This window comes from Rhinolophus ferrumequinum, chromosome 8 (assembly GCF_004115265.2).
Source record: "Rhinolophus ferrumequinum isolate MPI-CBG mRhiFer1 chromosome 8, mRhiFer1_v1.p, whole genome shotgun sequence".
Taxonomy (NCBI): domain Eukaryota; kingdom Metazoa; phylum Chordata; class Mammalia; order Chiroptera; family Rhinolophidae; genus Rhinolophus; species Rhinolophus ferrumequinum.
Genome location: NC_046291.1, coordinates 90035850 through 90049162, shown reverse-complemented (window position 1 = coordinate 90049162; position 13313 = coordinate 90035850). Strand labels below are relative to the sequence as shown.

Below are 13313 nucleotides of genomic sequence, written 5' to 3'. Positions count from 1 at the left end.
ATCAGTCATTGCTTTAGACACATATAGGCGCGCTCTCTCTCTCTCTCTCTCTCTCTCTCACACACACACACACACACACACACACACACACACACACAAACACATACTTCCCCCTTCCCATTCCATCACTGTGGCAGCCCAGGGACTGAGAACTCTCTCCCAGCAGGTGGGAAGTAGTGGTCCCAGGACTCCCCACTCATCCTGAGCCCTGTGTCAGTCTGAGCCATGTTCAGTCACCCACAGAGGGACTAGACAGGACCAAGACAGCCTCACCTTTCATCACCAAGAACCCAGCACCCACGGAGAGCAGAATCAGGTAGGTGAGTACCAGGGCCATGAAGCACTTCATCCCATTTGGCCTCTTCGGCTTTGTATCTGAAACACAACCCAGGTAGAAGGTGGCTGCTGCCAAGGATGGAGAACAGGTGACCCCAACTGGGCCAAATCCCTTCTGTGTGTAGTCGAGTGGGGAACACATCAAAACCCTACGACCCTGAAATCTTCCTCTAATCATCCTTCTTGCCACAGGGCAAGAAGTGCCATCGTGGGCCATTCATCTGTGTGGCCAGGCAAACAAAACCCTGGGTCACATGCCACAGTTGGAAACCAGGTGGTCTGTAAACGAGGTATCACTGACAAAGCCCCAGCACAGTGCCTGGCCACAAGGGCTCTTAGTGGGTGTGTAGCCGATGAAGGAGCAAACTGACGAGTTCGTTTCAAACCTCTGACAGGAGGATGACTGTTCCCATTTTATAAACAAGGAGCAAGGTGTGGAGAAGTAGAAAAACCTATTAGGTTATAAGACACGAATATGGGATTCAGTTCCAGGCCTTTGTTTTCTTTGTCTTTATATCTTTTAAATGATAATAGTAAAACATGCTTAATATAATTAAATAGTATAGAGAGTATTACAAGAGTTCATGACCTCCTCTGAACCCCGAGGTCCTAACAGGGGAGGAAAGCCTTGTTTGCATTTTGGGGCGTGGACTTCCTCCTGTCCCCCTTGCTCTCAGAAACTTAATACCCATATACCCCATAGGTAGACTTCTCTTTTCTTTTAGTTTTACATAAATGATGTCATATTACATCTACTACAGAAGCTTGCTCTTGACAATGAATCATTTTCCATGGACATTCTTCTAGTTTTCTTTGTAGAGAAGGATTTCACGATTCCCTTTATAGCTTCCTGATAGTCCTTAAAGACAAAGTCACAATTCACACAAACATTTCCCTATTGATGAGCTGTTTCCAGTTTGGGGTGTTACAGGCTGCAGTGGTTCCGACGCCAGCCTTCTGCTCACGCCAGTTGAGAGGCATCCAAAGGCAGGGACCCCACCTAGCCCTGTGGTTCCCACCACTCCCATGCCCGAGCACCCACTCTGCTCCAGACCTCGGCCAACGTCATCCCTAGTGCTCACAGCAATCCTGCAAGGTAGGTGTGATCATCCTCTTCCAGAGAGGACAGGCCTCAGTCCAAAAAAGGGGGCCCCTGACCCCAGGTCGATCTAACTCCCAGGCTTGAGCTCACCTCACTAGCCTACATTGACTGCTGCCCCTTGGAAAATGCAGTTGAAATGAGCCCCGGGGCAGACCTGAGGGGGAAAGAGATCAGAAGTGAACAGCCCAGGAAATGGAGGGTGCATTGTGAGCAACGTTTTGCTTCAGGATAAGTGAGGGAGAAGTTTCAGTTGACTATTGCAATAGAGGCGTACGACTTTGCATCTTTCTCCATCACCTGTGGGAGCTGTGTTAGCCTGCTGACGTTCTTTCCAGCCATCGGCAGAACAGGAGTCCCTGCTCGAGCATCATCTAATGCACAGTGGTCCAGAGATGGCTCTGGCAGTGCCAAGAAGAGTGGGGCTTTTCTATTGGGTAGATTTTTAGTTAGTGGCACTTGGTTATGCTCAGTCTAGCACAGAATATCGCCCACTATACCCCGCAAATAAAGGCCCACACACACGAGTGAGTTAACACACAACCTGGCCAAGTCACTGCCCTGCTCAGCCCTTGAGGCTGCTCCCTGCCCTCAGTACAAACAGCTCCCCGCTGGTTGACGAAGCCCTCCTGCCAACCAGCTCTCCTGTGGCTGCACATCCTACCACCCGCGGTCAGGCCAGACTCTCCTGCTTACATCCCTCCCGCTTCGGGCCACGTATCTCTTCTGTATACACAACCCTCTCTCCTCCCTTCAGTGTGACTAATTCCTACGATCCCTTGGGAGCACCATGGAGCTTCTCCTGCTCCAAGATATTTTTCCTGGGTCCCCTGAGCTGAATGGGACCATGCTCTGTTTTCCCACATCACTCTGAGTTCCCTCCTGTCACGGCACCGATCACCCTGAACAGTGTCTCTTCATAGAAGCTTCTTAGGATATATTGCAGCATGAACATGGTGTCTGGTACACAACATGTGCTGGAAAGAAGATGACTGAACAGATGAAGGGATGAATGGATGGCTTCAGATGTCTGGGTGCTGAGCTTGTGGGCAGTTCAACTCTGTCAGTTTAGAAGTGTTGGAAGAACACTGGGAATGCAAGTTAGGGCCTCAGGTATCCACACAACCATCAAGGTGAGGATGATAACACGGAAGGGAGGCCTTACACTTCACAGAAGATGGTGCCTGGTGAACACAATCTCAAAGATAGCTCTAAACTTGATGAAACACAACATGGGATGGGAGCGGAAAGATCAACTGTGCTTCAGAGACACAGGTGTCGCAGAGGTCAGAGGTCAAAGGTAGAAGTGAGGGTCAGCATGAAAGATAGAAATCTGTTCAAACTAGATGGTAGGAGCAGAGAGGAAGGCACTTGAGTAAGAATAACGAGAGGAAAAACAGACATGGTAGTATGATGAGCGTGGTTTGTGGGTGTCCCCTGAGGCCTGGAATGCTTTTCTAAGTCAGAGCAATCACCTGGCAGAGAGGCAAGATATTTTAGAAGCTGGGAATTTCTGATCTCTGAACATTAACTAATTCACTCCGTAGAAAGCAGAGGATCTGATAAATTCTTTACCCTCTACGCTGATCATCTCTTACAGGGTAGAAGAAACTGCAAAGGAATATCTACTCTGGATTGGATTTGACCATGAGGAATTGTTGCTTGAGATGAGAAAATGAAAACAACCTCAGATGAACAAGAAAGAGCCCCCCTGAAGTGAACTATGGTGAGCCTGGGCGAGGATTTTAAGGAAGCAGTTTTCAGACATTTGACAGCTCTATTGTCTGATTTACATTAAAAATATGGCTCCAGAAGGAAATAAAATTTCAATTCTATAAAAGATCTCAACAAAGAAAAAACGGCTGCATACAAACTCTAGGGTTCCCAGGCTTGCCATCTCCCAACTCCTCCCCTGGTGGCAGAAGGTGGCTTGGTAGGTTCGCTCCTCTCGTGTTGTGACACTAGTAGAGATTAAGCAGGAGCAAATCCCCCTCTCTCTTTCCCAGCACTGAGTTGCTGGTGAGCAGGCCCAGGGAATTGGTCTCTGCCCTGTTCCCATCTCCCACCTAGTAGCATCCGGTAGTCTGACAGTCTGTAGAAGTGCCTTCTGCCCCTGCAGGTATCACCAGCAGGGAGACAGCACAAATACCCATAGCATCAGGTGAACAGAGCAGACAAGCATAGCACAGTCAGGGCTTTGAAACTAAGTTGTTATTGGAACTACAGCCCACAAAATGGGCCAGAATCTATGTAATAAACCTAAACAGTGTCACTATCTACTAAAATAGAAGATTTAAATAGGCTCCAGAGTCTCCTGACATACTGTACATAATGTCCATTATACAGTAGAAAATCACTCATTATACTTAGAACAGAGAAAATTACAACTTGAGTGAGAAAATAAAAACAACAGGCGTCAGTATCATGATGGCATAGATGTTGAAATTATTCAATAAGGATCTTAAAGCAACCATCACAAAAATACTTTAATCAACAATTATTAATACTCTTGAAAGTAATACAAAAAATTTTTAATTTCACAAAAAATAGAGGATATAAAGAAGAACCAAATGGAAATTGTAGAACTTGAAAACACTGAAAAAAATGTTTAAATCTGGGGCCAGCCCGGTGGCTCAGGTGGTTAGAGCGCCATGCTCCTAACTCCGAGGGCTGCCGGTTTGATTCCCACATGGGCCAGTGGGCTCTCAACCACAAGGTTGCCAGTTCAATTCCTCGAGTCCCACAGGGGATGGTGGGCAGTGCCCCCTGCAACTAAGATTGAACACGGCACCTTGACCTGAGCTGCCGCTGAGAAGCTGAACAGCACCCTCTACAACTAAGATTGTAAGGACAACAATTTGACTTGGGAAAAAAGAATCCTGGAAGTACACACTGCTCCCCAATAAAGTCCTGTTCCCCTTCCCCAATAAAATCTTTAAAAACAAACAAACAAACAACAAAAAAAACCCTCATAATTTAAAAAAACAAAAAGTTTAAATCTCATTAGATGGACTGAATTGTGTAATATGTATGACAAAGGAAAGGACCAATGAACTAAATGATAAAATAATAGAAACTGCCCAATATTAAAAACAGAGAAAATTGACAAAAACAAAACAAAACAACAACAACAACAAAAAACACCTCAGTGACTTGTGTGTCAACAACACAATACATAATATTCATATCACTGAAGTCCCGCAAAGAGTGTGAGGCTGAAAAAAATATTCAAACAAATAACGGTGGCTGAAAATTTCTCAAATTTGGTGAGAAACGTAAACCTACAAATTCAAGAAATTGAGCAAACCCCAACCATGATAGATGCAAAGCAATCAATACCAAGACATATCACAAGTAAAATTCTGAAAAAAAAATCTAGATACAAAGAAATTTAAAAATCTAAAGGAAAAGAAAAACTCTTGAAAGCAGCCAAGAGAAAAATGATACGTTACCTATAAAGGTATACCAATCTGAAGATAGCAAATTTCTCATCTGAAACCATGTAGATCAGATGGAAGTGACACATTTTTCCTGTGCTGAAAGAAATGACTTATCAACCATGAATTCTATACCCAATGAAAATATCTTTCAAGAATGAATGAGAAATGAAGCAATTCTCAGATGAAGAAAAACTAAGAGAAGTTATATCTAGTAGATATTGGCATGGCAAAGTGGTTGTAAAAGCATGACCCAACTATATACTATCTACAAGAAACCAAAAAAAAAAAAAGAGCTTCCATTGACATGAGGCAAAAATTGATATAAGTGAAAGGAGAAATAGATAAATCCATAATTATAGTTGGGGACTTTAACACCTCACTCTCAGCAATTGATAGAAAATGACCAAAGTATTGAAGAATTGAACATCATAATCTAACAGGATGTAATTAACATTTATAGACTACTCAATGCAACAAGAGAAGTATACACATTCTTTCCATGAACACATAGAATATTCAGCCATATTCTGTGTCATAAAACAAATCTCAACAAAAATGTAAAAGTAATGAAGTCATATAGAGTATGTTCTCTAACAATGGAAACAAAATAGAAACCAATAACATATAGACAATAGGAAAATCTCCAAAACACTTGGGAAAAAATGAAACCAAACCAAACAAAACAACTTCTAAGTGATGGATAGGCCATAGAAAAAGTCTCAAAGATTACGGTGGCCAAGACATGGAAACAACCAAAATGTCCTTCAATAGATGAATGGATAAAGAAGTTATGGTATGTATACACAATGGAATACTCGGTGTTAGAAAAGATGAAATAGGACCATTTGTGACAACATGGATGGATCTTGAGATTATAATGCTAAGTGAAATAAGTCAGACAGAAAAAGCAGAGAACCATATGATTTCACTGATATGTGGTATATAAACCAAAAACAACAAAAGAACAAGATAAACAAATGAGAAACAAAAACTCATAGACACAGACAATAGTTTAGTGGTTACCAGAGGATAAGGGGGGCGGGGGGGTGGTAGATGAGGGTAAAGGGGATCAAATATATGGTGATGGAAGGAGAACTGACTCTGGGTGGTGAACACACAATGGGATTTATAGATGATATAATATAGAATCGTACACCTGAAATCTATGTAACTTTACTAACAATTGTCACCCCAATAAACTTTAATTAAAAAAAAAAAGAAAAAGAAAAAGTCTCAAAGAAATTTTTTAAAAAATAGAAATTAACAAAAGTGAGAATACAGCATATCAAATTATGGGATTTGGCTAAAGCAGCAGTGAGAGGAAATTTATAGCACTAAATGCTTCATTATAAATGAGAAAAGATCACAAATCAATAAACTAAGTTCCTACTTCAAGAAACTAGAAAAGAAGAGCAAAGTAAACCCTAAACAACCAGAGAAAAGAAATAGTAAAGATCAGAGTAGAAATCAATGAGATTTAAAATAGGAATACAAAAGAGAACATCAGGGCAGCCAGATGGCTCAGTTGGTTAGAGTGCGACCTCTCAATGACAAGGTTGCCGGTTCAATTCCCGCATGGGATGGTGGGCTGCGCCCCCTGAAACTAAAGATTGAAAATGACGACTGGACTTGGAGCTGAGCTGCACCCTCCACAACTAGATTGAAGGACAACTCCCTGGAGAAACACACTGTCCCCCAATATTCCCCAATAAAATTTATGGGGAAAAAAAGGAGAGAAAAATCCACAAAAAGAAATGCTGGTTCTTTAAATAAAATCAATAAAATTGATAAAGCTCTAGCAAGACTGACAAAAATTATATATATATAAAACACAAATCACCAATATCAGGAATAAAACAGGGGATATTACCACAGATCCTGCAGCCATTAAAAAAAAAATTACAGAAATACTATTACTAGCTTTATGTTCACAACTTAGAAGAAATGAGCCCATTTCTCAAAAACCATATGCTACTGAAACCCAACCAATGTGAAATTGATAATATAAATATCTATAACTACTTAATTTGTAACTTAAAATCTCCTGAAAAAGAAAAATCTAGGCCCAGATGATTTTATTGAAGTATTCCGACAAACTTTAAAAAATAATTAGCACCAATTTTTACACAATCTCTTATAGATAATAGAAGGGTAGAGAGCACTTCCTAACCCATTTTATGAGGTCAGGATTACCCTGGTATGAAAACCGGACAAAGACAATGCCAAAAAAAAGAAAAGAAAAAAGATCCAATTTCTCTCATGAAATTTGACACAAAAATCCTCAAGAAAATATTAGCAAACCATATCAAGTAATGTATAAAAATAATTTATATACTCTGACTAAATGGGATTTCCAGATATGCAAAGTTGGTTCAATATCCAAAAACCAATCAATATGAACCATCATATCAACAGGCTAAAGAAGAAAAATCATTTAATCATATAAATGATGCAGAAAAAGCATTTGACAAATTCCAATTCATAATAAAGCTCTCAAAATTATAATTCACAATTATAATTCCCATAATGACAAATTCCTAATAAAAACTCTCAGCAAACTAGAAATAGAGAACTTCCTCACTTAAAAAAAGTATCTACAAATAGTATCTACAAAATATCTAAAACTAACATGATACTTACTAATGAAACAGAGGACTTTTCTCCTAAGATTGGGAACAAAGCAATGATATCTGTTCTCACTCTCTATTCAATCACATTTCTATTAGGTAGGTGCAAAAGTAATTGCGATTTTTGCAATTATTTTTAACCTTTTAAACCTCAATTACTTTTGCACCAACCTAATACATACAACTACTGGCAAACATGTGGAAATCAAAGGTAAAACAAATAGCATTTACAATCCAAATAAAATAAAATATTTAGGTATAAATTTACCAAAATATATACAGGATCTGTATGCTGAAAATTACAAAATCTTGATTTAAAAAATAAAATCAAAGACCTAAATAAATGTAGAGACATACCTTGTTCACGGACTGTAAAACTGAACATAGTAAAGATGTCAATTCTCCTCAAATTGATCCATAGGTGTAATACAATTCCTATGCAATTCCAGTGAGGTTTTTTCTGTAACTATAGATAAGCTGGCGAGAGTGGAAAATGTTACATCCACACTGGAAAAATAGATCAGCTGCTTCTTATAAAACCAAACATACTCTTAGAATCCAGCCATTGCGCTTTTGGGCATTTATCCCAGAGAAATGAAAACTTATGCTTACAAAAAACTTTCATATGAATGGTCTTAACAGCTTTATTTGTAATGGCCCCAAACTGGGAACAACCCAAACATCTTTCAATGGGTTAAACAAACTGATACATTCACGCCATGGAACAATACTCATTAATACAAAGAACCAATTATTCATACATGTAACAACTTGGATGGATCTCAAGGGAAATATGCTATGTGAAAAATAAAAGCCAATCTAAAAAAGTTACATAGTGTGTGATTCCATTTATATAACATTCTTTAAATAACAAAATGATAGAAATGGGGAACTGATTAGTGCTTGTCAGGGCTTAGTGACTGCTGGTGGAGGACTGAGGGGTACGTGTATAAAGGAATAGCACGAGAAATTTTTGTGGTGATTGAACACACATTCTGTGTCTTGATTCTGGTGGTAGTTACACAAATATAGGTGTATGATAAAATTGTAGAGAACTATATTCCCACACACAGATGAGTGCCTGTACAATTAATGAAATCTAAATAATCTTGGTGGGTTGTACCAATATCAGTCAACTGTGGAAAACTGCATGTGCATCACAGAGCCTTTCCTGTACATCTTTTTGCAACTTTCTGTGAATCTATAATTATTTCAAAATAAAAAGTTTTAAAAACTCTACGGGGAAAACCAAATGTTTAAAAGATGCTGAGAAATAGTGATGTGACAAAGAACAAAGTCAGAATAATGACATGCAACGATAGTAGTCACATCAGCAAGGCTGACCCTGAATTAAAGTCTGTTGGGAAAATGTTTTAAATTATCTTTAGAACAGGAAGAAGGGACAGGCAGCTAAGAGCCAATGCTTAATGTTAATTAAAACAAAGAATAACAAAACCCATAACTTCTCTATCTATATCTTTGGGAGTCTTCTCTGTCAAGAAGAATATTCTTCAGACTAAAATTAGTGGGAAGAACTATGATGAAGAACGATGTGAAGCCTGAAATAGCTGAGGGATTAGGGGGACAGGTCAGACACATGACACTCCACAGACCTGCAAGAACTTGCAATGTTCAAGCAGAACCACTTCTTGAGAAGCAAGATACAATCAGGGGAGTGACAGGAAGACTTGAGCCAGACAAATGTTCATGTTTTTCAAAAAGTTAGAAGGGAGTGCATCCCAGAAAGAAATTGTCAACAGGGACAAATGTAAAGTCACTTGTTCAAGCTCAGGTTTTCCATTATTGATGTGGGAGATGGGGCTGAGGAAGACCTGGGGGTTTGTTGGACCTTCAGGGCTCAAGCATCTTCAGAAACTAAAGCAATGTAGAGCAGACATAAATCAACATCTGAAGATGCCTGGAGCCATTTGGTGCTGAAGCAAGTAGTTTCATTCATCTCAGGAAGCCCTGAGAAAGTCACTGCATTACAGGGATTACTGTCCACAATGGCACTCATCTGGAAAGTTCCTTTTGTTCCATGGTCTTTGTAGGAGAAGACAGGAAGTTGTAAACGCATTTAGAAAAATATTCCTTCCATCAAAACTGGAGTGATTTTGTTTCTTGGGTCGATATTTAGTTAGTGGCATCCATAGCCCAAGTCAGAAATCCGGGATTCACCCTTGACACTTGTATCTCCCTCACTTGCCATGTCCCACCATTATAGTTCAACTGATTTGACTTCTTATGTTTCTCCAGACCATTCTCCTTTTCCTTTTTCACAACTACTGCTTCTCATCTCTTGTTGCCATGCTCCTCTCTGTCCTCAGCATTACTCTTTCCAGCTTGTCCACCATCTATGATAGTGAACAATCTTAAATGCAAACCAATGCCTCTCAGCCCAAGTTCAACCCCGGCAAGGCTCCCTATTGCCCTCAGGATAAAGCTAATTGGTCCTAGTGTCAATCCCCACTGAGCTCCCCCACCCAGCTTTGGCCCAGCAATGTGGAGCTCTTTGCATTTCCCTGATATATTCCTTGTGAATATATCTTAAACATATGGTCCCTTATCCACCCTAGCCACTCTCTCCTTTCTCTGATTACTTTTCTTTATCCATTAGATTTTAGAAGCCGAATCGGCTCTGTCCTCAATGACCCCACACCAGATTCGTTTATAATGTCCTGTGCAAATATCAGTCACAGCCGGTGACGGATTGTATAGAAATAAGTGATGGCCATCCTCACCCTGCCATCCTCCTGCCACTACGGACACGACTGTGGGCTCCCGGAGGCCAGAGGCCATGTTTGTTTTTGTCTGTTTCCTCAGTGCAGGTAGTAGGTGCTGAAAATGTTTGATCAGCTGACTTTGCTTGAACATTTCAGTACCTTAAAAAGTCATATATCCAGAATGCTGCAAAGTTCTGAATAGCCAATAATTATTAAAGTAATTTGCATGTCTGCCTTCTCTGTTACTGCGCTGTGAATTCCTAAAGGTAGCACCGACCCCTTCGTCTTTGTACCCCCATAAATTCCAACCAGTGATCTGCACAGACAGACGCTGGATAAGAGGGACACTCAGGCCAGAGGACAGAGATGCAGTTCCTGAACACACACCTTCCAGAAAAGACTGAGCGTGGAAAGGACTGACCAACTTGGAAGACGATTCGCAGTGGATATTCTGGAATAGGAGATCAGTGCTCCCCTGTAGAAAGTCACTCACTGGTGACTTTAAACGCTACAAATTCTAGAAGATTTTAAAAATGCATCACCTGTATAATGCTGAGTGAAAAAATAAAGACGACAGAGTTGACTGAATTTTAAAACCTGAGTTTAACCGAAAACAAACTAATTATGAAGCTATGAACATATCCTAGGCAACAGGAAATAGTTAAAGCACTCCCTGGTCAACACTTCAGTTATAACAGAAGTCACCTTAAAGAATTTTAGAGGCATTGCATTATTAAACAGATATGACGCGCTTGGCTTCAGTTTTGTGGAACTTTTCATTCCCCTTGTTTTGCATTGCCATTTCATCACACAACCTGTGCGTGAGAATAAGGCACGCATAAAAAGGAGGGGCATTAGTGTTAATCTAAGGGAAAATATTTAAATACCATTGAAAGGAAGTGGGGAGCTACATTATTAAATAGATACGACGCGCTTGGCTTCAGTTTTGTGGAACTTTTCGTTCCCCTTGTTTTGCATTGCCATTTCATCACACAACCTGTGCGTGAGAATAAGGCACGCATAAAAAGGAGGGGCAGTAGCATTAATCTAAGGGAAAATATTTAAATACCATTGAAAGGAATTGGGGAGCTAAAAAACCCACAAAACTATATGCCAAAGATACAGCATCTATTATTAGCATTACACAAATGGCAGCTTGAAGCATTCCCTAAATGTATTAGAGAGTCTATGGTGCAAACCCAGACTTTCTATGGACTTCTCTAGTCTTCTGTCACCAACAGAAAGACCACCTCACCAGGCCAATGTCATTATTGGGGGGTAGTACTTTACCACTGATTTCAAAGGTCTCCATTGCAGGAAACATGGTTTGGTCGAGGGCAGCTCTGTCTTCGGTGCTAGCTAAGAACTTCTCTTCCTTGAGAATTTCCTTATTTTCCATCGCTAGGCTTTATAGATGGCCAAAGTCCTAGAGCCAGCAGAAATGCTTCCCTTATGAGGAGCCACTCAGGGAAAGACTGTTCTCGTTTAACTACTGTAACTAGTTGTAGATCGCAGCACTTCCCCCTTGGCTCTGCTTTCTGAATTTGCAAAACGTTTCCTGCCCTGATCAGGATTGGGCATTTCTCAAAAACAGGCTATTCACTTGTGGAATTCTTGCTTAGTGAAGTGGCCTGTTAGGGGGGTTGGGTGGCTTTGGCACAAGTCTTTGCTCCCAGGCCTCTGCGAGCAGAGAGCTGAATGACCAGGGGGGACGTTTCTTTCCTTCCCGTCTGTCTACCCAAGGCCTCCCATCGTCTCAGACCCAACTCGCGGCCCTGGAACCTCTCCAGCCCCCACAGAAATATCCCTCCTCTGACATCCTTCTGTTCTTGGGGTTCATCCTTGCTACTCAGTATGGACCATGGACTGACAGCATTAGCATCGCCTGGGAACTTGTTAGAAACGGAGTCTCAGGTCTCACCCCGTATACACTGAATTCAAATGTATGGTTTAACAAGATCCCCAGGTGATGCATGTATTGGAGAAGCACTGCTTTATACCTCCCATTTTAGCCTTTAATTATATTTCCCCTTACAGTTTTCCCATGTTCTGTGTGTGCACATGTATGCTTGGTCTGGACCCAGTAAGCTCTCAGCAACTTGAGGGGAGAAACCTCTTCCCTATATCTCTCGGGCTGGGCACGCCCTACCGGGAGGTTGTATGACGAGGTGGTTAAGACACAGACCCGAAGATCTCGAATGCCTGGATTCAGATTTCACCTCCTCCACACAGCAGCTTTGTGACTGTGGGCTTTAAGCTTTAAGTGCCTTAGTTTCCTCATTTGTAGAATAGAGAAGATGGTAATGATTACGTGTATTAAATGAATTAAATCATTCAAGGTGGCTAAGATGGTGCCTGGTGAGTAATTAGCACGAAGGTCATTGCCTCTTTCACTGGAGAAGTTGTGGCAGGGAGATGAAGGAAACGACTTTTTCCTTAAAGGATTTCATGGTCTGGTATGCGGGATGGATGTGAATACAACTGAATTCCAGAAAATTGCTGTGGAGTGTGGTCATCATTGAAGAACCTGAGAAGACAGAAGTGGTCAGGAAGCTGGGGAAACAGGGGTGGGAATAGCACAAAAAGCTTCAGGATCAGGTCTGAATTTAAAGGAATGACTGCAAGTTTACCTGGAGAGCAAGATAAGGCAAGGGCATCCAGGTACGAAAAATGGCAAGGGCAGCCTCACAAAGATGGGATGGCGTGGGGTAGGAGAAACAAAGACGTCTGGCCCATTTGGAATGTAAGCGGTGAGGAGAGATGGCAGGAGATGAAGCTGGGCCGGCTAAGTCACTTTCTTTGCCCTGTGGCATGACAGAAAGTAAAAGGGAAAAGAAAGGAAAGTGAATTCCTGGCATTGTCCCACTAGGCAGAGAGAGATCCCCAGTGGTGCCCACAACTTCAACATTCAGAAAGTCTGCGGCTAGGAACAGAAGCAGAACAGAAGAGGTTAAAAGGAGAGAACTAGAAGTCAGGAAATGAAGGCAGCAGGGAGCTCTGGTTAGAAGTTTCCGGTGGACTGCTGGACCGCACAAGGTAACAGAGGCTTCAGGGGCTTCCCCCGCAGGAGGGAAATCTCCCCAGCCAA

The 13313-nt window shown here is 41.3% G+C and overlaps 1 protein-coding gene across 1 annotated transcript in view; it reads right to left on the bottom strand.

The window, feature by feature from the left end:
• Positions 1-11698, bottom strand: part of MARCO (macrophage receptor with collagenous structure) — a 33732-nt gene extending 22034 nt beyond the window's left edge. Inside the window, exons 1-2 of the mRNA XM_033113052.1 lie at positions 11516-11698; positions 274-375 (exon numbers count right to left, since the gene is read on the bottom strand). Of these exons, the coding sequence (XP_032968943.1) occupies positions 274-375; positions 11516-11624 (211 nt within the window). The 5' untranslated portion in view covers positions 11625-11698. The remainder of the gene's footprint in view (positions 1-273; positions 376-11515) is intronic.
• Positions 11699-13313: the final 1615 nt, after the last annotated feature.